General features: G+C 47.6%; 2 protein-coding genes across 3 annotated transcripts; one reads left to right on the plus strand and one right to left on the minus strand.

Annotated features, from left to right (window-relative positions):
• Positions 1-3,577: 3,577 nt before the first annotated feature.
• Positions 3,578-16,296, minus strand: rasip1 (Ras interacting protein 1). Its single transcript, XM_056286281.1, has 16 exons — positions 16,004-16,296; positions 14,731-14,852; positions 13,984-14,435; positions 13,551-13,811; positions 13,176-13,417; positions 12,889-13,053; positions 12,077-12,281; positions 10,863-11,161; positions 9,215-9,376; positions 7,915-7,955; positions 7,478-7,632; positions 7,125-7,237; positions 5,909-6,200; positions 5,554-5,717; positions 5,318-5,459; positions 3,578-4,111 (listed from the first exon to the last, which is right to left on the minus strand). The coding sequence occupies exons 2-16, from the start codon at positions 14,850-14,852 to the stop codon at positions 3,933-3,935; spliced, it is 2,994 nt and encodes a 997-aa protein (XP_056142256.1). The 5' UTR covers positions 16,004-16,296; the 3' UTR covers positions 3,578-3,932.
• A 1,995-nt stretch (positions 16,297-18,291) lies between these two features.
• On the plus strand, positions 18,292-23,314 carry LOC130118031 (cytochrome c oxidase subunit 6B1). 2 transcript variants are annotated; one of them, XM_056286330.1, is made up of 4 exons: positions 18,292-18,380; positions 18,870-19,017; positions 21,714-21,814; positions 22,976-23,314. In XM_056286330.1, exons 2-4 carry the CDS (start codon positions 18,912-18,914, stop codon positions 23,027-23,029), a joined length of 261 nt encoding a protein of 86 aa, XP_056142305.1. In that variant the 5' UTR covers positions 18,292-18,380; positions 18,870-18,911; the 3' UTR covers positions 23,030-23,314. The 2 variants fall into 2 exon arrangements, with proteins under 2 accessions (XP_056142305.1, XP_056142306.1); XM_056286331.1 differs by lacking the exon at positions 18,292-18,380 and adding an exon at positions 18,403-18,600.
• Positions 23,315-24,163: the final 849 nt, after the last annotated feature.

The following is a 24,163-nucleotide window of genomic DNA, read 5'->3' on the forward strand; positions in this document are numbered from 1 at the left end:
ACACAGGCTGCTCATGGGTGATGAGTCACGTGACGAGGACCCCTGTGGTCAGACTCCTCAGTGAAGCGTCTGTAATGGCTCTCATTAGAAATGCAGTGTGGTGTATGAGTGAGAGTGAGATTGTGTTTGTGTGCTAATTCAGGCTATTCCAGTAATCTGATACAGATGGGGCCTGTAATGAAACACAGATGGCCTGGAGACTGGAGCCTACTGGACACTGGAGCCTACTGGAGACTGGAGCCTACTGGACACTGGAGCCTACTGGACACTGGACATTGGAGCCTGGACACTGGAGCCTACTGGACACTGGACATTGGAGCCTGGACACTGGAGCCTACTGGACACTGGACGCTGGAGCCTGGACACTGGACGCTGGAGCCTGGACACTGGAGCCTGGACACTGGAGCCTGGACACTGGACGCTGGAGCCTGGACATTGGAGCCTGGACACTGACGCTGGAGCCTGGACACTGGAGCCTGGACACTGGACGCTGGAGCCTGGACATTGGAGCCTGGACACTGGAGCCTGGACACTGGAGCCTACTGGACACTGGAGCCTGGACACTGGAGCCTGGACACTGGACGCTGGAGCCTGGACACTGGACACTGGAGCCTGGACACTGGAGCCTGGACACTGGACGCTGGAGCCTGGACACTGGAGCCTGGACACTGGACACTGGAGCCTGGACACTGGAGCCTACTGGACACTGGAGCCTGGACACTGGACACTGGAGCCTGGACACTGGAGCCTGGACACGGGACACTGGAGACTGGACACTGGACACTGGAGCCTGGAGCCTGGAGCCTGGACACTGGACGCTGGAGCCTGGACACTGGACACTGGAGACTGGACACCGGAGACTGGACACTGGAGACTGGAGCCTGGACACTGGACACCGGAGACTGGACACTGGACACTGGAGACTGGAGACTGGAGCCTGGAGCCTGGAGCCTGGACACTGGAGACTGGAGTCTGGACACTGGAGCCTGGACACTGGACACCGGAGACTGGACACTGGACACTAGAGACTGGAGCCTGGATCCTGGACACTGGAGCCTGGACACTGGAGACTGGACACTGGAGACTGGAGCCTGGACACTGGAGCCTGGACACTGGAGACTGGACACTGGAGACTGGAGCCTGCACACTGGACACCGGAGACTGGAGCCTGGACACTGGAGCCTTGACGCTGGACACCGGAGACTGGACACCGGATACTGGAGACTGGAGCCTGGAGCCTGGAGCAGGCCTGTGCTGACAGCGTGGTACTATTGTGTCTGGTAGCTCATGACACAGTACGCTGAGTCCCGCAGTATGAAGCACGTATGGGTTAGTAAGCATCTGACACACTAATACTGTATGACCTCAAACACGGACACACACACACACACACACACACACACACACACACACACACACACACACACACAACATGTCACACACACTTTCACCCAGGGTCACACACACACACACACACTCTCACCCTGGATCACTCAGTCACACACACACACACACACACACACACACACACACACACACACACACACACACACACATACACACACTTTCACCCAGGGTCACACACACACACACACACACACACACACACACACACACACACACACACACACACACACACACACACACACACTCTCTCACCCTGGATCACTCAGTCACACACACACACACACACACACACACACACACACACACACACACACACACACACACACACACACACACACACACACACACACATACACACACTTTCACCCAGGGTCACACACACACACACACACACACACACACACACACACACACACTCTCTCACCCTGGATCACTCAGTCACACACACACACACACACACACACACACACACACACACACACACACACACACACACACACACACACACACACACACACACACTTTCACCCTGGATCACTCAGTCACACACACACACACACACACACACACACAACGGGGACCCTCATTGACTACATTCGTTGCCGTTAATCCTCATGACCTAATAATGTGTTCACATCAAACGCGAAGCAATTTTTCCGTGCAATGAGATTACGTATAAAAATTAGATTACATATAAAAATGAAATTACGTTTAAAAATTAGATTACATATAAAGATGAGATTACGTATAAACATGAGATTACATATAAAATGAGATTACATATAAAATTAGATTACCTACAAAAATGAGATTACATATAAAATGAGATTACATATAAAGATGAGATTACATATAAAATGAGATTACATATAAAATGAGATTACATATAAAAATGAGATTACATATAAAATGAGTTTACATATAAAGATGAGATTACATATAAAATGAGATTACATATAAAATTAGATTACATATAAAAACGAGATTACATACAAAATCAATGCAAAAATGCGAATACGCGAATTTCGCGTCATGCGCGTGTTCGCGCGAGTTGAAAATACGCAATTTGAGCGAGAGATTCGCGTGACGCTGTGTCGCGAAAGCCTATCAGCGTTGCCCTTCTCCCGACGTCACCGGCGGCACCGGCGGCCTGCCGAATCAGCAAATGGAGAACGAGCTGATCGTCGCGGGTTCGCGTACTCGGACCTGCGGCCGAGCTCGAGCGAGTAACGCCAATCAAAGCAAACGATCCCGCGATCAAACTCACGCGCGCTTCACGCGAGGCGAAGAGTCGCGTCGCGTTTGGTGGAACACAACATGAAACCGATCCGGACCTTCACCCCAAACCCAAACCCGGGTCCTGCCTGCCCCTCCTAGAGCAGACCCGCTTCCTGCTGGGGGCCCATAAAAGGACCCCACGAGGTAGGGGGTCTCCGGCTTCTCTATCCTAATGGGGACATTTGGTCCCCACTGGGATGGAAAAACAGGAGCACACGCACGCACACGCACGCACACACGCACAGTAGTTGCTCAGCCGCTGCATGACGTCACCCGTCTGCTGCTGCCTGTCCGTGAAAACCACGCTCTAATTTCTCCTTAATGAGCTCGTTCAGCGGAACCCTCTCTGCCGGGCCGTGGGATATGTGCCGCGGTAATGGGACAGGAAAGCCTGCTACTGGTGTGTGTCACAACAACCGAGAGGAAATGAAACCCCCCCCCCACCACCAGATTCTCATGGACCGCCTCAGCCTTTGAGCCGGCTCACCTCGGAGAAGGTAGCCCGTCTGTGCGGTCAGCACCGACTCATTTGCCGGCTTGAGTCACTGCCGTTTGCCAAATGCCACCATCGTGACGGGAAAAGCTGCAAAACTCACGACAACAACACAACTGACTGCGACCCCCCCCCCCCCCGCCACCCGGGTTCTTAGTCAAGCAAGTGTACCTGCAGACTCATCATTTAACGTCAGAGGGGAATGAGTCCTGCGTCGCCACCTTGTGGAATGTTCCTTTGGTCTGGGAGCCGAGGAGAATGCCAAACCACAGGGGCCCCACTGTGGGAAACGGGCCTTGTCAGAGGTCATACACAAGCTTCTGGCCTTCTGGCGAGAAAACCAGCCCTTCACAGAAAGCACAGCCGCTCCAGCGCCACACACGGCACCCCCCTCACATAAAGCACAGACCAGGAGCCGATAAGCATGAGCTTTTATTTCCCAAATATCATCATAAAAAACATCCATCAAGTCTCATCGGGGGCAATACACGTGTCTTACATGGCGTGATCGGACTGAGTAAATGGGCTTCAAAAAGGACATTTCCAACCTACTTCATGTCACTTCCTTGTTTCAGCTGATTCAGAATAATAATAATAATAATAATAATAACAATAAAAACACCGCCCTAAGCGATGTAAAACATGTGAAAAAACATGTCCAATTTGCATTTGATTCAGTGGAGGGATTTAGGGTGTTTGGGTTTATCTTATTCATCGCTGCTCAAAATCCACCATGAGACAAATACAGGCTTGCTCAGAGCCGAGTCCTCTGATTGGCCGGGAGCTCGTCCTGGTCGAGTCCCCACAAGAAGGTGCGGAGACGTGTCACTTCCTTTTGGAGCTCGGGGCTCGGGATTGGCTGGGAGAGGTCGAGTCGAGGCGTCTCATTGGGCAGGATGAGAGGGGGGTGGTCCAGGAAGCTCTCAAAGATGTCTAAAAGCCAGAAAGGAGAAAAAAACAAAACAAGATAAGTTAAAGGGCCATACCGCTATTTTTGTGTGTTTTAGCCCATCTACCAGAAGTCAGTCACACTTCGCGTGACTCCTGACCGTTTTCTATGGTGCAAGGTAGTTTTAAGAGCCACACTTTCATCTGTTTATCCCATAACAGTAACGCAATTTAGACGGTAAAATGAAGGTGACTCAGTGTTCGCTGTGGTTTATGTATCTCAAGCAAGTTTCAAGTCTCTACAAGTTAATTTTCATACCATACTACAATGAATGGAACCCAGTGGCTGCCCGAAAGGTAGGACAAACCCGTTCAGAGAAGTCCAGGAAACCACGGCGTGCACTGGGAAATGGTCTGCAGAAACGTAAAGTACGCGATTTGTAGTAAATGGGCAAAAAAACACCTTCAAAAACCCCGGTATGGCCCTTTAACAAGACATCGTCTCAATAACACACAGGAGCTCATTTGTCAGAGTTGTGAGGAGGGTCAAACCACATGCAGCAAGCTGACAACTGACCATGGAAGTTGGAAACGGTACGCAGGATGAGACCACAGTTATTCTGTCTGTTATTTTTTCACCACCTGAATATGGAGCTGCCAGGGAAGAGGAAACGAGGGGAGAGGAGAAGAGGAAGGCCAAACAGGAGGTTTATGGATGTGGTGAGGGAGGACATGCAGGTGGCTGGTGTGACAGGGGAAGATGCAGAGGACAGGAAGAGCTGGAGACGGATGATCCGCTGTGGCGCCCCCTAACGGGAGCAGCCGAAAGTAGCAGTAGTAGTTGTTGTAGTTGTAGTATTAGAGTAGTAGTAGTAGTTGTAGTAGTAATAGTAGTAGTTGTTGTTGTTGTAGTAGTGGTAGTACTAGTAGAGAAGTAGTTGTAGTAGTTGTTGTAGTTGTAGTAGTAGTAGTTGTTGTTGTAGTAGTAGCTGTTGTTGTAGTATTAGAGTAATAGTAGTTGTAGTAGTAGTAGAGTAGTAGTAGTAGTTGTTGTTGTTGTTGTAGCAGTAGTAGTAGTAGTAGTACTAGTAGAGTAGTAGTCATAGTAGTTGTTGTAGTTGCAGTAGTAGGGTAGTAGTAGAGTAGTAGTAGTAGTTGTTGTAGTAGTCGTAGTAGTTGTTGTTGTAGTAGTAGTAGGGTAGTAGTAGAGTAGTAGTAGTAGTAGTTGTTGTTGTTGTAGTAGTTTTTCACCTCCATTCAACTCTGTGCCCGGTGGAGGGGCCCAAGTGGCTGGCGGGGCTCTGGCTGGTCCCAACTTGTAATGGGTCAGCAGGTGGTGGAGCTGGGCGGGGCTTAACAGGGCATGGTCCTCTGATAGGCTGTCCCAAGATGACTGGCAGAAGAGAGACAAGGGCAGAGAGAAGAATGGCCGTCGACATGTTGAACAACAACGAATGTGAGAGGAACGCGGCGGAGAGCCGAGTTACCTGGATAAGGCGGGTCTTGGGCACGCATAGGAAGTTGACCGTGACTGACAGTTTCTTCAAGAACTCAGAAGCGATGTCTCCTAATCCCGCCCCTTGTAGCCAGTCCAGAACCAGGTCTAGGTTAGTGCGGATCTGTACTGCTCTGGACCAAGAAAATAGCCCATCTGAGAAAAAAAGACAGAATAAACGTTTGAGGACTGCGTGGAAATAAAAACTGCTAAACGGTCACTCGTCTTCTGGTTTGAAGTGCGGTAACATCTGAGATCATCCAGAAGAGCCCCCCAGGTCTCCTCTCCCACCCAAACCGGCTACACCTCGGTGAGGTTTTTAGGAGGCTCACCCGCTCCCCTCTCACCTCTCTCTAGCAGCGTGTTGAGGAGGGAGGTGTTGGTGAAAAAGAAGAGGTAGCCAAAGGTTTGGGAGGTGAGTGGGGGGGACAGACATGCCTCCCGGGACAACATCAAGGAACAACGGTAAACCTCCACCAGCCCGGCCACGGCGGGGGGCAAGGAGGACACGTCATCCACATCTCCTTCCCCTCCTCCTCCTCTTCCCTCCGCATCCTGCGCCCCATCCTTTTCTTTGTCCTTGTCCTCGTTGGAGAAGGGGTTGGTGTCCAGGAGTGCTGGCAGGAGCGAGTACAGCGTCTTGTGGGACAAAGAGGAAACAGATAAACAAGTTGTGTGGAAAACATGATGAATGAATGAATGAATGAATGAATGAATGAATGAATGAATGAATGAATGAATGAATGAATGAATAGACAGGTAATTCAATGTTTGTGGGGGGGGGGTGTTTTGGGATTTTCCCCCGTTTTTCTCCCCAATTGTACTTGGCCAATTACCCCACTCTTCTGAGCCGTCCCGGTCTCTGCTCCACCCCCTCTGCTGATCCAGGGAGGGCTGCAGACTACCGCATGCCTCCTCCATACATGTGGAGTCACCAGCCGCTTCTTTTCACCTGACAGTTTCACCAGGGGGACGTAGCAAGTGGGAGGATCACACTATTCCCCCCAGTCCCCCCCCCCGCCACGAACAGGCGCCCCGACCGACCAGAGGAGGCGCTAGTGCAGCAACCAGGACATATACCCACATCCGGCTTCCCACCCACAGACACGGCCAATTGTGTCTGTAGGGACGCCCGACCAAGCCGGAGGTAACACGGGGATTCGAACCGGCGAGCCCCATGTTGGTAGGTAACGGAATAGACTGCTATGCCACCTGGCGTAGCGAGCGAAGGTTTTGACTCAAAGGTTAATTTTGAGGGAGACAGAACTACCCAAGCTTGCTGAATCCAGCAGCGACCAGGACACATACCCACATCTGGCTCCCCACCCGCAGACATGGCCCATTGTGACTTTTGTGACAATTGTGTCTGTAGGGACGCCCGACCAAGCCGGAGGTAACACGGGGATTTGAACCGGCAATCCCCATGTTTGTAGGCAACGGAATAGACCGCCACACCACCCTGACGCCCCGTAATTAAATGTTAACGACTGAGAGCTGGGTTGAGCAACAGCTGAGTTTAGAAGGCCAGACAGAGAGGTAATTGTTTAGCTTTTTATTTTTTACCTTGGTGAGATGATACACACACTGCTGGAAGGTGTGCATGATGACATCATCCAGCTGTGCCAACGCTTCTGAGCAGGTGTCCATGTCAGCCACCAAGACCGGGTCTCCGGGAGCTTTAACAAAACCAGCATGAAGGTGAAATAAGCGCATTCGGCCAGTTCGATTTCTACATCCGATGTGGCCGTGACACAAGCAGTCAGTATTTCCTGCTGTGACTGTAGACCATGGAGACCATAAAGGTCACCGACCTTTAAGCACCGCAGGCACGGCAAATGTCAAGCACTCTTTCTGATTCACCAAACACACTTGTTTTTGAATCGAACCGGTTTGCAATACTGGTGTGTCACGCTCACCTTCAAACTCCCACTCCTTTTCCATGGCCTCAACCTTGACTTGGAAGAAGTTAAGGAGCTCTGTGGCGTTGGACATCCAAAACATTAAAGGTCGCAGGTCAGACGACAGTTTCTGGACGTTGGCCGTGCTGATTTCCCCGTCCTGTTCTGTGGAACTGGACAGACCGTACACAGAACCCAGATCAGGTCTGTTGTGATGTTGTGCGGCATGTTTTGATGAGCGTCTTCGCCGCGTCCGTCATGAACAACGCGAGACGCAGTAAGTGGATTACCCAACCGTCACGTTTTCATCACAACAACATCCAAATGTTTCAAACAAACCGCAGAAATGTGTGGAAGACATAACAGCACAGTACAAACACAACATGAATCACTCAGCGTGAGGGGAAGGGCTCTCTAAACAGAGGAAACATGACGTCGAATAGAAATGTTCTTACTTTTGCGTGGGATGCTTATCCCCGAATTCCTTAATGTTATCCTGCGAAGAAAGTTGGAGATAGAAGAAAGGAGAGACGTCTCGGCTTAGTGTTAGGGTGGAGGAGGGGGAACGGAGTCTGGCCCTGAAGCCAGGACAATCAAAGCACATTTTCCAGCCAAGGGAGGAAGTGACATCAGCTCATCCCTATTCCTGTCTGCAGCCTACCGGGCCACGGTAGAACCCGCCTGTCTATCTTTCTGACTGGACGTGCATCTCCGTCAATCTGCGTCTCAGTTGTCTTGATCAGTGGCGGCCGGCCAGTACGGGGCGCTGGGGTGCCGCCCCCTTCAAACACCAAGAGATGAAAATCGACTTAAACATGTTAAATATAATGTAGTTGTATAATACAAATAATGATGAAATAAAAGTGTTGTCAGTCTGTGAGCGCCTGTCAGCAGCCATTAAATATTGGTTCAAATGGTATTTGGTTGGTTCCTGTCTGAATACATATACTTCCTGTCTGAATACATATACTTCCTGGGTGAGGGGCGCCGGCCAAACCATACCTTATGTAAGCCCTCAGGCTTGTGGTGAGCAGGTGACCTGAGGCTGCTGTCTGATTGGTTTCTTCAGATTTTCCAGGGGGCGCAGTTCTGTGCCGCCCCAGACACTCCCACTTTTATTGGCAGTGAACTGGTATTGTTTTAATGTTTTTTGATCTAATGAGATTGGACAATTCTTGCGGCTGTCAATCATGTTCACACCCACCACCACGCCTCGTCTCGACTGTCAATCATCCACCGTCTACCAACCCTGAAAACATCTATAGACAACATTGTCCTTCTTAATAACTCTGACTGTGTGGACATTAAAGCTGCTGTCAGGTGGGCTGCAGCAAGCTAAATTGCCCCCCCCCCCCCGAAAATGTTTAGCACCAGCCGCCACTGGTCTTGATGCATGTTCAATAATCCAGGTGAGAAAAGAAGGTTGAATCAGCTCATCTGGGCACAACGTCCAGATGAACTGAGTCAGCTTTCTCTGACTGCCTCTTTGCTTGTCCATGTGTTGGCGTCTCAGCCTCGCACAACACCTGCAGTATTTGGCGAGACCTGATTCATTAAACTTAAAGCGATGAGACCCAAACGGGGTCATGTTCAATCTCCTCATAGGTCCCAACATGAGATGGGTAGTGTATGTCTGTATGAGCCTGGATGTCTTGACAGGATGTCTGGACGTGTGGGTCTCAATTTACGCCCGGTGCTCGTCTACTTTATCGGTCATCATATGAGTGTCGGTGCTAAGTGGTTCGTTTAACCTACCCAGACGATGCCCTTGATCAGGTTGGCCGCTTTGAGGAGTATCTGGGGTGTTAGAGCAGGGTCGAGATGCTTGGAGGCATGATCTATCATGACTGAGAGGAGGTAGGCAGGGGCTAAAGGCCCCCCTCCTGAATCCGGTGAAGAATTCTTGGAAATAATCTCCTGAGGAAAAAATAAAGGAGTATTTCTGAGTCTGCTGCACACACAACTTCAGATGCCAACTAAAAACATAAAAAATTAAGATATGAAGCCCACACTCCAAATTCCTGTTAACCCCTGTGTTATGTCAAAGTGACCCGTTTACATAACTATTAACCGTAAACATTTTCAGTATTATTAGATATTGAGATGAAGATAAATTACACTGGGTATCTTTGAATACATTTTGCAGTTGTGTTGTTAAAAAATCCAAAGGTTGCCTTGGTCAGCGTGACCTGTGAACAGTACATCCATTGCTAAACAGTGAACAGAACACGAGGTTAATGATGTCTTCTGTAATCCCATCCATCCATCCATCCATTATCCAAACTGCTTGTCCTGCTCTCAGGGTCACGGGGATGCTGGAGCGTATTCCAGCAGCCATTGGGTGGCAGGCGGGGAGACACCCTGGACAGGTCGCCAAGCCATCACAGGGTCCACACACACACATTCACACCTAGAGACAATTTAGTACAGCTGATTCACCTGACCTACATGTCTTTGGACTGTGGGAGGAAACCGGAGCACCTGGAAGAAACCCACACAGACACGGAGAGAACATGCAAACTCCACACAGAGGACGACCCGGGACGACCCCCACGGTTGGACTACCCCAGGGCTCGAACCCAGGACTTTCTTGCTATGAGGCGACCGCGCTAACCACTGCTGCACTGTGCCGCCCTCCTCTGCAATTTAGTCTATTTATTTTGGGGGGATTTCCCCCCCTTTTCTCCCCAATTGTACCATGCCAATTACCCCACTCTTCTGAGCTTTCCCGGTCACTGCTCCACTCCCTCTGCCGATCCGGAGAGCGCTGCAGACTCCCACATGCCAGCCGTTTCTTTTCACCTGACAGTGAGGAGTTTCACCAGGGGGATGCAGCGCGTGGGAGGATCACGCTATCCCCCCCAGTTCCCCCTCCCGGACCCACCAGAGGAGGCGCTAGAGCGGTGACCAGGACACATACCCACATCCGGCCTCCCACCCGCAGACACGGCCAATTGTGTCTGTTGGGACGCCCGACCAAGCCAGAGGTAACACGGGGATTCACACCGGTGAACCCTGTGTTGGTAGGCAACGGCATAGACCGCCACGCCACCCGGACGCCTCCTATTTATTCTATCTTTACAGATGGGGGGGAGGATGAATGGCCATGACCGCCTGCGGCCTCCTTCTTTAGATAGATAGGGGTATGAATTGTTGGACTTCTGACCTATTGATATCTTGTTTTTTCAACTACTAAAAAACAGTTTGCTAATAATAATAGCGATGCTGTGTGTTTGCATGTAACTTATGTGGCGTGCACAACACTGATGTGAGGTGGAGGAAAAAAATTCAGAACTTAGACGCTGTTGAAGGCCTGACAAATACAATACAAGACAAATGATAACGAAGGAACCTTTCTTCACATGTGTGTCATATGTGGGACCGGATGTGCTGTCCTTCTCACCTGTAGTAGGATGTCTGCATGACGGGGATGAAACTTCAAAAGTGCTTCGGTCGATCCCAGATACTGCCTCAAGGCTTCCTGTCTGTCCACCAGGCCAGACGGGCAGCAGGTGGATGGGGCGTCGGCCTGCCAGGGCAGGGCCAGTGCCAATGGTGGAGGTGGGGTTACACGGGGGTCGCGATACAGGAAAAGGAAGTGGCCCCCAAGACCGATCACGTCCCCAGGCTTCAGGATCGTCTCCCTGTAAAGGGCCACGCCATTGTGTGTGACCGCCCCTCCTCTGAAGGGCCGCATCAGAGCTGGGGACGACAGCAGATATTCCACGATGAACACAACAAACTCGTTAAAGAGGCAGAGAAGAACCGAGACCAGGGTGACCACATGCAAACGTTACAGATGCAGAGAGGAACCGAGAACATGTCCCACCTACCAGGGTGACCACACGCAAATGGCTCCAACGCAGCACGAACAGCAACACCTTGTGAGGTGGATTTATAATGTCTACTCTTTGCAGGTTGCCAACACAAAAAGGTGTAAAGTTTTGATGTGTTGCATCACAGGCTTAATGAGAAACATCTACAGCCCACCTCCTGTTACACTCCTGTTAACTGTTGCTGCATAAAGATATATAATGTGCTATCACTGAATCACAGAAAGTAGAAAATAACTTGCTATAGGCATGACTTTACATGTTGATCCTTGTGCTTTGACCCCTTTTATGAGTCTTAAGCTATTTTATTTCTCTACTTTTTAATCTGTTTTTTTTTTGTGTGGCATTTTTCACCTTTATTAGATAGTGATGGTAAAGACAGACAGGGGAGAGAGAGGGGAGGACATGTAGCAAACAGCCCGGGCTGGATTCGAACCCAGGCCACTGCAATAAAGACTCAGCCTTATGTGGTACGTGTTCTACCAGGTGAGCCACCGGGGCGCCCCCCTCAGCTCAGTTTTTAAATGTATTTTTATCTTATTCTGCATTTCTTGTTCAATGCCTTACATGCCTTAAAGTGCCTGAGCACTGTGAATCTCCGTTGTGCATGAGATGTGCTGCACATATGAACTTGCCTTGCCTTCCCATGTGTGCTTGTCAAGTCAATAAACCTTCCACAAAATGAGGGTGTGCAGTGTGGCCACTTAGGATGTGGAGCTAAGAGATTTTGTGGGCAGCAGCACACACACAGGAGACCTGACATATGGTGCAACTCTGTTGGTACCTTGTCCCGAGGGTGTCTCGGGAATGGTCGAGTCTCTCCTGACCAACAGGTGTCTGGCCAGCAGGTCGGGAGCAGAAAGAAACGTGTCCACCTTCAGCGGCCTCTTGCCCTTTCGCTCTCTCTCTCGGTCCTTCTCTCTCTCCTTCACCGTGGGCTTCCTCCCAAACACATGTATATGCCCCGCCATGATGTACAAAACAAAATCCTGGACAAAACACACATACATAGAGGGGAACACAAGCGAGGGTGAGGCAGGGGGGTCTGTTATCATCTAAGTACTATGGTTATTGTAATCTTGCATCTTGGAGATGTTAAGTTGAGCAGAAGGCAGCAGATAAGGTATGAAGTGTGTTACAGTTTGCCACAATGGGGACCTGTGTGAGGTCATTGTACAAGATGGAGTGATGCACACAGAGGGATTTTGTGCTACTTCTAGATGTATTTCAGAGCTATTGTACTTCTGAGAGGCTGTTTTGTGCTGGAGGTTGAATGGGAGAGGCTCAGAGTGGGATGGAAACAGTGATGGTATGCGGCGATTAGAGACATGCAGGTATGATGTCATTTTCAGGGTGTGTGCATGTCTGTCTCTGCAAACATCTGTGCACATCTATTTGCGTGCTTTTGTAGTTTGTATATGAATCCATCTAAATGCACTCTGTGTGTTACATGTCCACGTGTAACACACAGAACATGAGTATCTAAGTGTATTGTATGTGTTCGTGTGTGTCGGTGTCTGGTTGTGTGTGTTTGTGTGTATTTCTGTGTTTGTATAAGTGTGTGTGGGTTCTATCAGCAGATGGCACATGTCTTGCCTTGCTCTGATCGTAACCCTGCAGCAACAGGAAGTAGGGCCGGTCTGTTGGCGGAAGGATCAAGCTTTGTGACATCACTTCCAGGTCACAGCTGGAGTAGTCTTTCTCTTCCTCCATTGGCTGGTTCATCCATCCCACCTTACCTTCAGCCTTAGATACAGTAATCTGCGATAGTGGGGTAGTACGTGACGGTTAATATCAACAGGGCAAATGAACCCGTGTTTATTTGTCTGTTGTCCTACATCTACATTAGTTCGCACAACTCCTCATCGCACCCTCCTCCTCACCTCCCCTGGCTGTGGGGTCATCATGCTCACAATATTCTTCCTGTCATGCAGCCCTCCACTGTTGTTAGGGAGGTTACCAGAGCGACGCGGGTCATTACTGACATGGTTGCCTTGGCGACGCCGCAGGCTGAGGTTCATGTCACTGATGCTCCTCCTAAGTTCTGTGTTCCTCCCACGGTGACCTCGCTCGCTCTCCTCTGGCCCACCCCCTGAGGACATTCTGCTACGCCTCCAGCGAACACCTGTTGCCCGGACAGGCAGAGAGTTGGTCAGTTTGACAGTGATTTACAATCCGGGCAATAGAGTATCATGAAAGAAGGGCTACATTTGGCCTATGCACGCCGTGACACCTTGAGAGTCGGGTCTCATGTATACCTTGGTAGTTTTCTCCATCCCTCTCTCTTTCCTTTTCTCTTTCCCTCTCTTCCCTCTCATAGTCGTCCTTTCTCTGCATTTCAAAGCGCCGCTCAAATCCCTCCTTGGGCCGCCACATGTCGACTAACAGCAAGGGGCACTCCCACGGGGCCACGCCTCTCCGACACTCCGTCTCCCATTGGACTGCTCCATCTGGCTGCTGGATGGGCTTTCCAATGACATCACACAACAGGAAGTCCTCTGGGCTGTGTTTCTGGAGAACTGAAAGGTAGTGGTGGAGGGGAAAGGAAAAGGGGTGAGGGGAAGGGGGGGTAATTATTTTTCCATAACACTACTGTTTATGTTTATATTAGTCACTCCCAACTGGTTAGAGTTTTCAAACAAACAATTCTCTGTAATGGGTCAAATGAGAGAAAATTTCCCCAACTTTCACCTGCATCATCTGTCTCCTCCCTCTCTCTCTCAGTGTAGCGTGTGATGACCTGGGCGATGAGCTGCCTGGCTGTAGAGTGGATGTTGGCCAGCAGGGAGCGATAGTTGGCTCCGCTGGAGAGAGCATCGCCATAAATCTTGATCAGGCCCGGGGCAGTGGAGGAGGCCGGAGGCAGGTAGTGGTGGGATGAAGGTGCAGCAGAATGGGCCCAGAGCTCTCTCTCCCTCTCCCCCACCGCCCGATCCCGGTCACTGTTAGAGCGCCCCCGCAGGAAGAGATGGGAGAGGCGCTTGGTGCGGGACTGGGTCCCAGCCGGCCGTGGCCGGAGGAAGGCCGGGGAGGGAGATGGGGACGGGGCAGGGGCAGCCAGAGAAGGGGTGGAAGCAGACAGCGAAGAGGAAGGGGCAGAGGGGGCCTCGTGGAGGGAGGCTGCGTCAGAGCTGGTGGTGGACCTGGGAACAAGCGAGGAGGGGAAGACAGATGGAGGAGAGAGGAAGGGTGAGAGGAAGAGACTGGTCACTGGTCTGAATTATGACCGGGCATAGACAAGCAACATGGACCAAAATAACACAAGGCAAAAAGGTTGCAGGGTTCGCAGGGTAGAAATGACAGTTTATGCAAGGTAATGTCCTCGATGTGTCATGTCAAGACAGACGCTGGTGGCTTGAAAGTCTTGACATAACTGCAAAGAAAGGACATAGACACAAAATGGATGAAAAAGCATATTGATCTGAATTGGCGACTGACTTGACGGAGACGGCACTGGGCCAGCGGCCCCCCAGCTTGGCAAAGTGTTTTCTGGGGGAGTTGATCCACAGACCCACAGGGAAATGGAGCTTTCTGAAGCGAGGACTACCAGAACCCTCCATCTGAGACAGGCAGACAGACAGATAGATAGACAGATAGATAGACAGATAGATAGATAGATAGATAGATAGATAGATAGATAGATAGATAGATAGATAGATGGATAGATGGATAGATGGATAGATAGATAGATAGATAGATAGATAGATAGATAGATAGATAGATAGATAGATAGATAGATAGATAGATAGATAGATAGATAGATAGATAGATAGATAGATAGATAGATGGATGGATGGATGGATGGATGGATAGATAGATAGATAGATAGATAGATAGATAGATAGATAGATAGATAGATAGATAGATAGATAGATAGATAGATAGATAGATAGATAGATAGATAGATAGATAGATAGATAGATAGATAGATGGATAGATAGATAGATAGATAGATAAAGATAAAACAGATGTAGTGATGACATTAAAGCTTAATCTACAGTATTTCTACCTCTCCGGTCAACACTACGTGGCGATAAATGGCAGGTTACCTTCACTGCATCCACACATTTTGGAGAGGAAAGTTTGTCTGCGAGGCCAAGAGGGAACAATCTAACAATGGAATGAGCTCATCATCAAGAAACACCAACAGGATGCCTACAGCGAGGCTGTCATATGGCGAGCGCAAACAGAGAAATCGACCCCAAATTCTCTGACAGTACATCACCTCTAAATATAGAGTGATTTCTCATTCTCCAAACAGGAAGCATCTTTTGTTGGACTCGGGTCCAGCTGTCAGGACGAAAGGGAAATACTTACTCTAAAGGTCACTGCCTGACTGTTCTTACGGTAGCCACAATGGAAATTAATAAGAGAAATCAGGGTAAGACATGGCTTTTTGCTACAGGTGCCGTTTAGGGCGATAAGGGCAGTCATTCTGACCTCCTGAGGGTCTACCACCTGAAGCCTAGAGGTGCAGATGTTTGAAAAAGATGATCAAAAAGTGTAAATCCCTTGTCAACTAGGTTTTCCTCTTCTGCCGTCTCTGCTTCTTTAATCTTTTTTTTGGTTTATTTTCATGTAACTAAGACAGGTTGACTTATAAATGGCTAAGAAGTCCCAAATTGTGCAAGGCTCTCTTGGAAACAACCATAAATGAAACAAGACAAGCATTCATATGAATGTAGATCATTTAAGTTTTGAAAACACTTACCCACAATCCCTTCTGATCCTTCTCTATGTATATTGTTTATCCTTTGCACTGAATGTCGATCTCACATAAATGCAAAAACGCAGCCAAAAGGAATCTAATACCGATGTGGCTTCCTTCCTCCCCACGACAGAAACTCCATTTTCCAAAGGCCTCGGCCTGTCACATATCTACACAATCATCGCTGATCCTCACCATCAATCACGTCTCCCTTTTTCGAGCTAAAGTGTGTTTCAATCTTAATTTTACGTTTCTCTCTCTCGAGCTGGACGAAAACGGCACACTCTCTATCTGGTTCCTGGACTCTCTGGGTCTATAGATAGAGAAACAGGCCCATTGTTCTAAGTGACAGAATTTCCTTCCTCTGCTGGACAACACCTATATCCTGAGTGAGAGAATGAGTGACAGAGAGAGGGAGACGCTGGGATAGAGAGCGAGAAGGGGGGAACTTTACACACACACACAGACGGGTCTTTGAGGCCTTGCTGGGTATACTGTACTTAAACACTATGAGAGAGATAAAGAATTGAAGATGGAGGGGGGATGGGTTAATCCTTCACAGCGCAACTGTTCAAAATCCCGTTGAGTCCGACTCCCGCCTTAGATGCACTCTGGCATAGGAATTCTGAGGGAAGGGGTAGCCATCTTCATTTGTCTTTGTATTTACTTTTATTTCTTCATCACGGCTGTATTATGTTATGTACTGTCTCTCAGGTGTACGTTGCTGAGTGGCGACTGGATTTCATGATGACCGTGAAAGGTGCTATATAAATATCCATCTATCGATCTATCTGTCTGTCTGTCCATCTATCTATCTATCTATCTATCTATCTATCTATCTATCTATCTATCTATCTATCTATCTATCTATCTATCTATCTATCTATCTATCTATCTATCTGTCTGTCTGTCTGTCTGTCTATCTATCTGTCTGTCTGTCTGTCTGCCTGTCCATCTGTCCATCCATCTGTCTGTCCAACTGTGGCAACCCACTGACTGATTTTCTCTGCTATTCTGTCCTTAAGAAATCTACTTCCTTCTCTCCATCTTAACATATTGCCTAACTATGCTGTAATCTGTCTCCATGGTTCTGTACATGAAGCTGAGTTCCAGAGCAGGGAGACATGAAACATGACTTTATCTGGACATCTCTGAGGGACCTCACCACGCACGTGAATCAATACCTCGAAGTTCTGGGAGAAAGATGCTGTGTGTAGCATCGCACTGCATGCAGCTGTGCCTAGGAAAGAATTCCAATTGAACTTGAATAGTTTTACTGAAACAAGGAAGAAGGAAACAGTAAGACAGGAAGTTAGAGAGAGGGACACTAATGAACTTTGACCTTGTCTATAACAGGATGACGACGACAGGAAGAGAAATGAAAGATGGAGCCAGAAGAAAAATTTAGAACTTTCAAACAAGTGACAGTCTTATCATGGAAGAGCTGCTTTCCAAGGCAGCGGCCAATTGAACCAGATTTTATTTTATTTTTTTGCTATGTAATATCATTACAGATAAGATAGTGAACACATAAACCAGGATGCATTCTTTATAACTGGCAGGGTTTTACACAACAGACGGGATACCTCCGGATTGCTGAGACAATCTGAGGATTTGGATAAATGACAGATCTCCGTGACTCATTTACCTCAAGGAGTTGTTTTGTTTGCTTTCAGCAAACGGATTAAAATCTTTTCCTATCATTTCCAGCTAAACGGCACTTCTCTTGAGAGTCCCGAGAAGTCTGTCGAATAAGTGAATATTCTGCTGTAACCAACATTTTATATCTATTGCATCTGGAACCAAGATGAGATTTGTGAGCAGAATTCATACCTCCATCTGTCATACATCAGTTGAGAGCATCCGTAAACATGACAATCTTGTCTGCAATGAGATGGATAACTTCATGTTTTCATCACAGCATGGGGGCTGGATGGTGGCTGCCCAATCTCATCACGGCGACGGTAGATGTGCACATCTCTGAGGGGGGGGTGGGGGTGGTGGAAGTGGGGGTCAATGGGAGTCTTTTTGTGAGTCATGAAAAAATGCAGTTCTTCCATAATAACAGATTAAATGGTCAGTAAAATTATTGTTTGTTTCAACACCAGTCGATATTTGAACCCAACTACACAGAAGGTTGGCCACTGAGTATCTGCTCTTGCATTGCAGTCGATAAAAAAAAAGTCTGTATATTCTGCAAACGTCTGAAGTGGTTTAACAGAGAACCGAGCAAACGCTTATCTGCCTAGACGTGCAGCCCCTACGGGGAATGAATGGCTGCGCAGCAAGGGGCAGACTGGTGATTCCCGGCATGCCCTGCGCGCCGCGTCATCAAGAGAGGACGTTCCCGGTGAGAGGACGCGTCAAGAACTTGGCCAAGGTTGGTCGTCGGTAACTCCGGAAACTTACATGTTTATTTCTTTAAACAACTTAAAAGGTTTGCCTGTGGTTTTGCTTAAACAGCGCCCGACACCCCAACTATAGAGTAGCCCAGAATCTGGGGTTATAACCAGCTACCGTTGTTGGCGAGCTAGCGCTAACCTACGACCTAACCGTGCTAAGCGTGAGACCGTGCTAGCTACCTAGCTAGCCAGCTAGCAGTAAGTCGTGACCAGGGGAGGTTGTGTCTGTTTCTGAGAGGCATGCTGAAGTTAACAAGGCATTTGACAAATACGCCTGTTATTTGGGCAAGAAAGTGCATACTCGACAGAAATAGCCTAATTGTGTATTGACAGATACACCACGGTAGGTGGCGCTAGTTGATGTTTCCAAGCTAAGCTCCTGTTAGCGCTCGTCTGGTCTGGGCGTCACAGCTGCGTCCGTCAACATGCACACCTGTGGGCTAAATAAGCGTTTCGTCCTGTTGTAGGGTTAGTCTGTGACTGGGCTGCTTGTTCACTACGCTCCAAACATGGCTGACCTTATTGAGGAGAAGATCAAGAACTACAGGACTGCTCCCTTTGATGCCCGGTTCCCAAACACAAACCAGACCCGCAACTGCTTCCAGAACTACCTGGGTGAGGACATGGACTAAAAATACCATGCTAGACACACAAGCACACATAGGTCGAAATTAATACTACCACTACTGCTACTACTACTGCTACTACCACTACTACTACTTCTTCTTTCGGCTGCTCCCGTTAGGGGTCACCATAGCGGATCATCCGTTTCCATCTCTTCCTGTCCTCTGCATCTTCCCCTGTCACACCAGCCACCTGCATGTCCTCCCTCACCACATCCATAAACCTCCTCTTTGGCCTTCCTCTTCTCCTCTTCCCTGGCAGCTCCATATTCAGCATCCTTCTCCCAGTATACCCAGCATCTCTCCTCCACACATGTCCAAACCATCTCAATCTTGTCTCTCTTGCTTTGTCTCCAAACCGTCCAACCTGAGCTGTCCCTCTAATATACTCGTTCCTAATCTTGTCCTTCGTCATCACTCCCAATGAAAATCTTAGCGTCTTCAGCTCTGCCACCTCCAGCTCCACCTCCTGTCTTTTCATCTGTGCCACTGTCTCCAAGCCATAGACAGTGCATCCGGAAAGTATTCACACCCCTTCACTTTCCCCACATTTTGTTACGTTACAGCCTTATTCCAAAATGGATTAAATTCCTTTTTTCCTCATCAATCTACACACAATACCCCATAATGACAAAGTGAAAAAGGTTTTGTAGAAATTTTTGCAAATTTTTTAAAAATAAAAAACTGAAATATTGCATGTACATAAATATTCACACCCTTTGCTATGACACTCAAAATTGAGCTCAGGTTCATCCTGTTTCCACTGATCATCCTTGAGATGTTTCTACATCTTGATTGGAGTACACCCGTAGTAAATTCAATTGATTGGACATGATTTGGAAAGGCACACACCTGTCTATATAAGGTCCCACTGTTGACAGTGCATGTCAGAGCAGAAACCAAGCCATGAAGCCAAAGGAATTGTCTGTGGACCTCCGAGACAGGATTGTATCGAGGCACAGATCTGGGGAAGGGTACAAAAACAATTCTACATCTTTGAAGGTCCTGAAGAGCACAGTGGTCTCCATCATTCATAAATGGGAGAAGTTTGGATCCACCAGGACTCTTCCTAGAGCTGGCCGCCCAGCCAAACTGAGCAATCGGGGGAGAAGGGCCTTGGTCAGGGAGGTGACCAAGAACCCGATGGTCACTCTGACAGAGCTCCAGCGTTCCTCTGTGGAGATGGGAGAACCTTCCAGAAGGACAACCGTCTCTGCAGCACTCCACCAATCAGGCCTTTATGGTAGAGTGGCCAGACGGAAGCCTCTGCTCAGTAAAAGGCACATGACAGCCCGCTTGGAGTTTGCCAGAAAGCACCTAAAGGACTCACAGACCATGAGAAACAAGATTCTCTGGTCTGATCAAACCAAGATTGAACTCTTTGGCCTGAATGCCAAACGTCACGTCTGGAGGAAACCAGGCACCTCTCATCACCTTGCTAATACCATCCCTACAGTGAAGCATGGTGGTGGCAGCATCATGCTGTGGGGATGTTCTTCAGCGGCAGGAACTGGGAGACTAGTCAGGATCGAGGGAAAGATGAATGGAGCAAAGTACAGAGAGATCCTTGATGAAAACCTGCTCCAGAGCGCTCAGGACCTCAGACTGGAGCGAAGGTTTACCTTTCAACACGACAACAACCCTAAGTACACAGCCAAGACAACGAAGGAGTGGCTTCGGGACAAGTCTGTGAATGTCCTTGAGTGGCTCAGCCAGAGCCCAGACATGAACCCCATTGAACATCTCTGGAAAGACCTGAAAATAGCTGCGCAGTGACACCTCCCCCTCTAACCTTACAGAGCTGGAGAGGATCTGCAGAGAAGAATGGGAGAAATACCCCAAATATAGGTGTGCCAAGCTTGTAGCTTCATACCCAAGAAGACTTGAGGCTGTAATCGCTGCGAAGGGTGCCTCAACCAGGTACTGAGTAAAGGCTGTGAATACTTATGTACATGCAGTATTTCAGTTTTTTATTTTTAATAAATTTGAAACAATTTCTACAAAACCTTTTATGCTTTGTCATTATGGGGTATTGTGTGTAGATTGATGAGAAAAAAAAAGGAATTTAATCCATTTTGGAATAAGGCTGTAACATAACAAAATGTGGGGAAAGTGAAGGGGTGTGAATACTTTCTGGATGCACTGTAACATAGCTGGTCTCACAACCATCTCATAAACCTTCCCTTTAACTCTTGCTGGTACCCTTCTGTCGCAAATCACTCCTGACACTCTTCTCCACCCACTCCACCCTGCCTGCACTCTCTCAGGTCGAGATTAAGTGATGCATTTTATTTGCCTGTCCTACTGACAGTAACTGGTAGTAAAGGGTGTGCTCATTGTAAAGCATTAATTTTGTTTTTACGCTGGTGTATGGATTGTAGCCACATCCCTGTAGTGTGGTGAAAAATCATCTTGTCACTTCACACTGCAACGTGAACAATGCTGCCTTGCCAACAAACATTGACAAAGTACTTAATGCCTCTTCACATACAGTTTCTGCTTGTTAACAGTACAAAGCGAAAAGCTAAGGTTAGGTTTTGTAGTCTGCTTTTAGTGGATATAAATATGACTACTGTTTCTCATGTTTCTGTTTTCCTTGTTGTTTGTTTTTTGAGGAATGATTCTACTTGTTATATCTTAATGGTTGTGTAACCGTTAACACTAACACTTTGTTCGTTTCTGCATCAGACTACCACAGGTGCAACAAGGCCCTCTCGGAAAAAGGCCAAGATGAGAGTCCTTGTCAGTGGTACCAGAGGGTATACAAGAGCCTCTGCCCAATGAGCTGGGTATGTATGTACATGGGCTGAGTGAGTCTGATGCTGTGAAACTTCATTATGCACCATCACATGATGTCATATTTTATAATGTCATATTCTTCAGGTACCCAGTGTCTGCTTGGATATAAACGCAACACAGCACTTTCAGAGCCACTTTTTATAGCTTCTGCCCTTTCCCTAAGGTTTAGTACAACGTGTGAGTCTTTATGTATGAATGTAGGAATCTTTGTATGGGTTCACTCTAAATCACACAATATATCCCCAGTCTTGACGAGCTGTGAACTGTCCACATTGTATTGAGCCTGCAGTCTCTTGACATTGTAATATAGTTTTGTATTGTTCTGTGCATTTACTGCTAAAAATCTGCCTTTTAAATATATTGTCTTGCCTATAAAAGTAGTAATACTGGCTGCTCCAGTATAAGATATACACTTTATCACATTTTTTTTGTGACTCGTTTTGCACTACTGCCTTTTTCCACCCCAGAGACTGTTGTTTACATTGCTCCTCTCAGCAGGATATTCCACACACACCCTCACCGTAAATATATACACAACCCCATTTCATCATAGTTTGTGCAATCATGTTCAACCCTTGTGTTATGCTTCATTCTTATTTTTGTTTTATGTCTTATTCATATTTAATACCTTATTCTTATTTTATCAGAATCAGAATACTTTATTCCTCCCCAAGGGAAAATTGGCTTCTATTACAGACACTCACGCTCTAATAACTAAAAACTAACAAGATACAAGATAAGAAAATAGAAACAGAAACAAATAGAAGTAAAAGATAAATAAGAAATAGAAATAAGAACAAAATATATCAACAAGCATGGTGCACATAACACCCTAAAAAAAAGATGGCACCTTCATGCCATCTTTTTTACATTGCTATGTTCCAATGTGTGCCTCACCCCACTTTTTTTGTTCACACTGTTTCTGGTGAGGTCCAAGCTTCGTCTCATTACACATATGCTCTGGTTATGTATAATGACAGTTAAATATTTATTACATTTTTCCTGATTTCATAACTACCGGGAGTTCATGGAGATATATACGTATGTAGTGGAAGTAAAGTTGGTAGGTAGAGTAGAGGGCCTGGTGTGGGCTTTGATAGGATACTGTTGAACACTGTCGTTTTGTTTATGTCCACCAATGTCTGCTACAGGTTTCCAAGTGGGACGATCAGATCGAGGCAGGAAGTTTCCCTGGGAAGATCTGAAATGGCCAGCTGATGAGCGCTGACCCAGACAGTCCACCTCAGGACCTCCACCAGACAGTCCACCTCAAGACACACTGTTACTTGTGCCTTGACCTCTGTAATGTGCCTCAGGACACTTCTAAACCATTTATCTCAGACATGGACGTTTCTAATGTTTGTAATGTTACAGTACATAATGGAAACACGCACAAGTTTTCATCCTGCAGAATGATGTCAAAGGTTTGTTTCATCTTCTCAGTTTCTGCTACTCTTGTTGCCAGTGTTCATTAAATAAACGCGATACAGCTGACACTGTTCTGTTTGTTGTAATTACAACTGTTCATTTCACCACTGGGGATGTCCAACACAGTCCAAGAACAGGTGACCATAGCAAACTTTGGCCAGAAGGTGGCAGTAATGATGTTGGTGTTGTTTCTCTTTAACCAAGCGTGGCGCAATTTGGACAAGAGGAAATGATGCCTGGCTAAAACAACAGCTTATTGCGTTAGTTTAAACTCCCTGTACGATTTAATTCGATTTTTAAAGATTGCGTTTTAATTAAGATAGGAAAAACGCCCGTAAATGCAAAACAACCATTTACTCATAGTGCAACAGCAGCTTGATGAAAGTGTTTTCATGGTATCAAGAATAACCTGTTTTCCCCAATGACTATCCAATTTTCCTTTGCTTTTTTGCCTCAAAAGTGGTTTAAACACCTGGAAGGAAACAACTGACACGGCGCTGACGTCACAACAACGTTATAAAATGGGTCGAGCATAACATTCCCAAGTACTATTGTCAGTTGCTTCTTCAGGTTTTGTTTTTTTTTTGTGTGAAGAAAACGATGTTCTGCCCAGCCTGGCAAATCTCCATCTCTGGGACAAGATTGGTTCTCCATCATGTCCTCTGTGCTCTGGGAAAGGTTCACTCGAGCACATCCTCAGCAGCTGCCCTTCAGCCCTGGGGGAGGGGCTGTGGCCAACAACAAGCGAGCCTGCGGACAGAGGACCATTGCTTTTGTCAGGGCTGGTGAGCAGCTTCAGTCCCAGCCCAGACTAGCAGCCGGTCTCCTCACCTCTGCATCAGACTGGGAGCTGCGAATCGACCTGGGGGGGTTGCTCGGGTTCCCAGACCACATTACGACAACTTCGTTGA

This window comes from Lampris incognitus, chromosome 9 (genome assembly GCF_029633865.1).
Source record: "Lampris incognitus isolate fLamInc1 chromosome 9, fLamInc1.hap2, whole genome shotgun sequence".
In the NCBI taxonomy this organism is placed as follows: domain Eukaryota; kingdom Metazoa; phylum Chordata; class Actinopteri; order Lampriformes; family Lampridae; genus Lampris; species Lampris incognitus.

What these genes read in the sequence shown, in the direction of transcription:
- LOC130118031 (XM_056286330.1), top strand. Translation starts at nt 18,912, where the DNA reads ATGGCTGACCTTATTGAGGAGAAGATCAAGAACTACAGGACTGCTCCC. An exon ending in CTGCTTCCAGAACTACCTGG is followed by an intron (nt 19,018 to 21,713) that starts GTGAGGACATGG and finishes TTTCTGCATCAG; the next exon opens with ACTACCACAGGTGCAACAAG. An exon ending in GCCTCTGCCCAATGAGCTGG is followed by an intron (nt 21,815 to 22,975) that starts GTATGTATGTAC and finishes TGTCTGCTACAG; the next exon opens with GTTTCCAAGTGGGACGATCA.
- rasip1 (XM_056286281.1), bottom strand. Translation starts at nt 14,852, where the DNA reads ATGGAGGGTTCTGGTAGTCCTCGCTTCAGAAAGCTCCATTTCCCTGTG. An exon ending in ATGCAGACATCCTACTACAG is followed by an intron (nt 9,377 to 10,862) that starts GTGAGAAGGACA and finishes TTTTTTCCTCAG; the next exon opens with GAGATTATTTCCAAGAATTC. An exon ending in GATAAGCATCCCACGCAAAA is followed by an intron (nt 7,633 to 7,914) that starts GTAAGAACATTT and finishes CGGTCTGTCCAG; the next exon opens with TTCCACAGAACAGGACGGGG.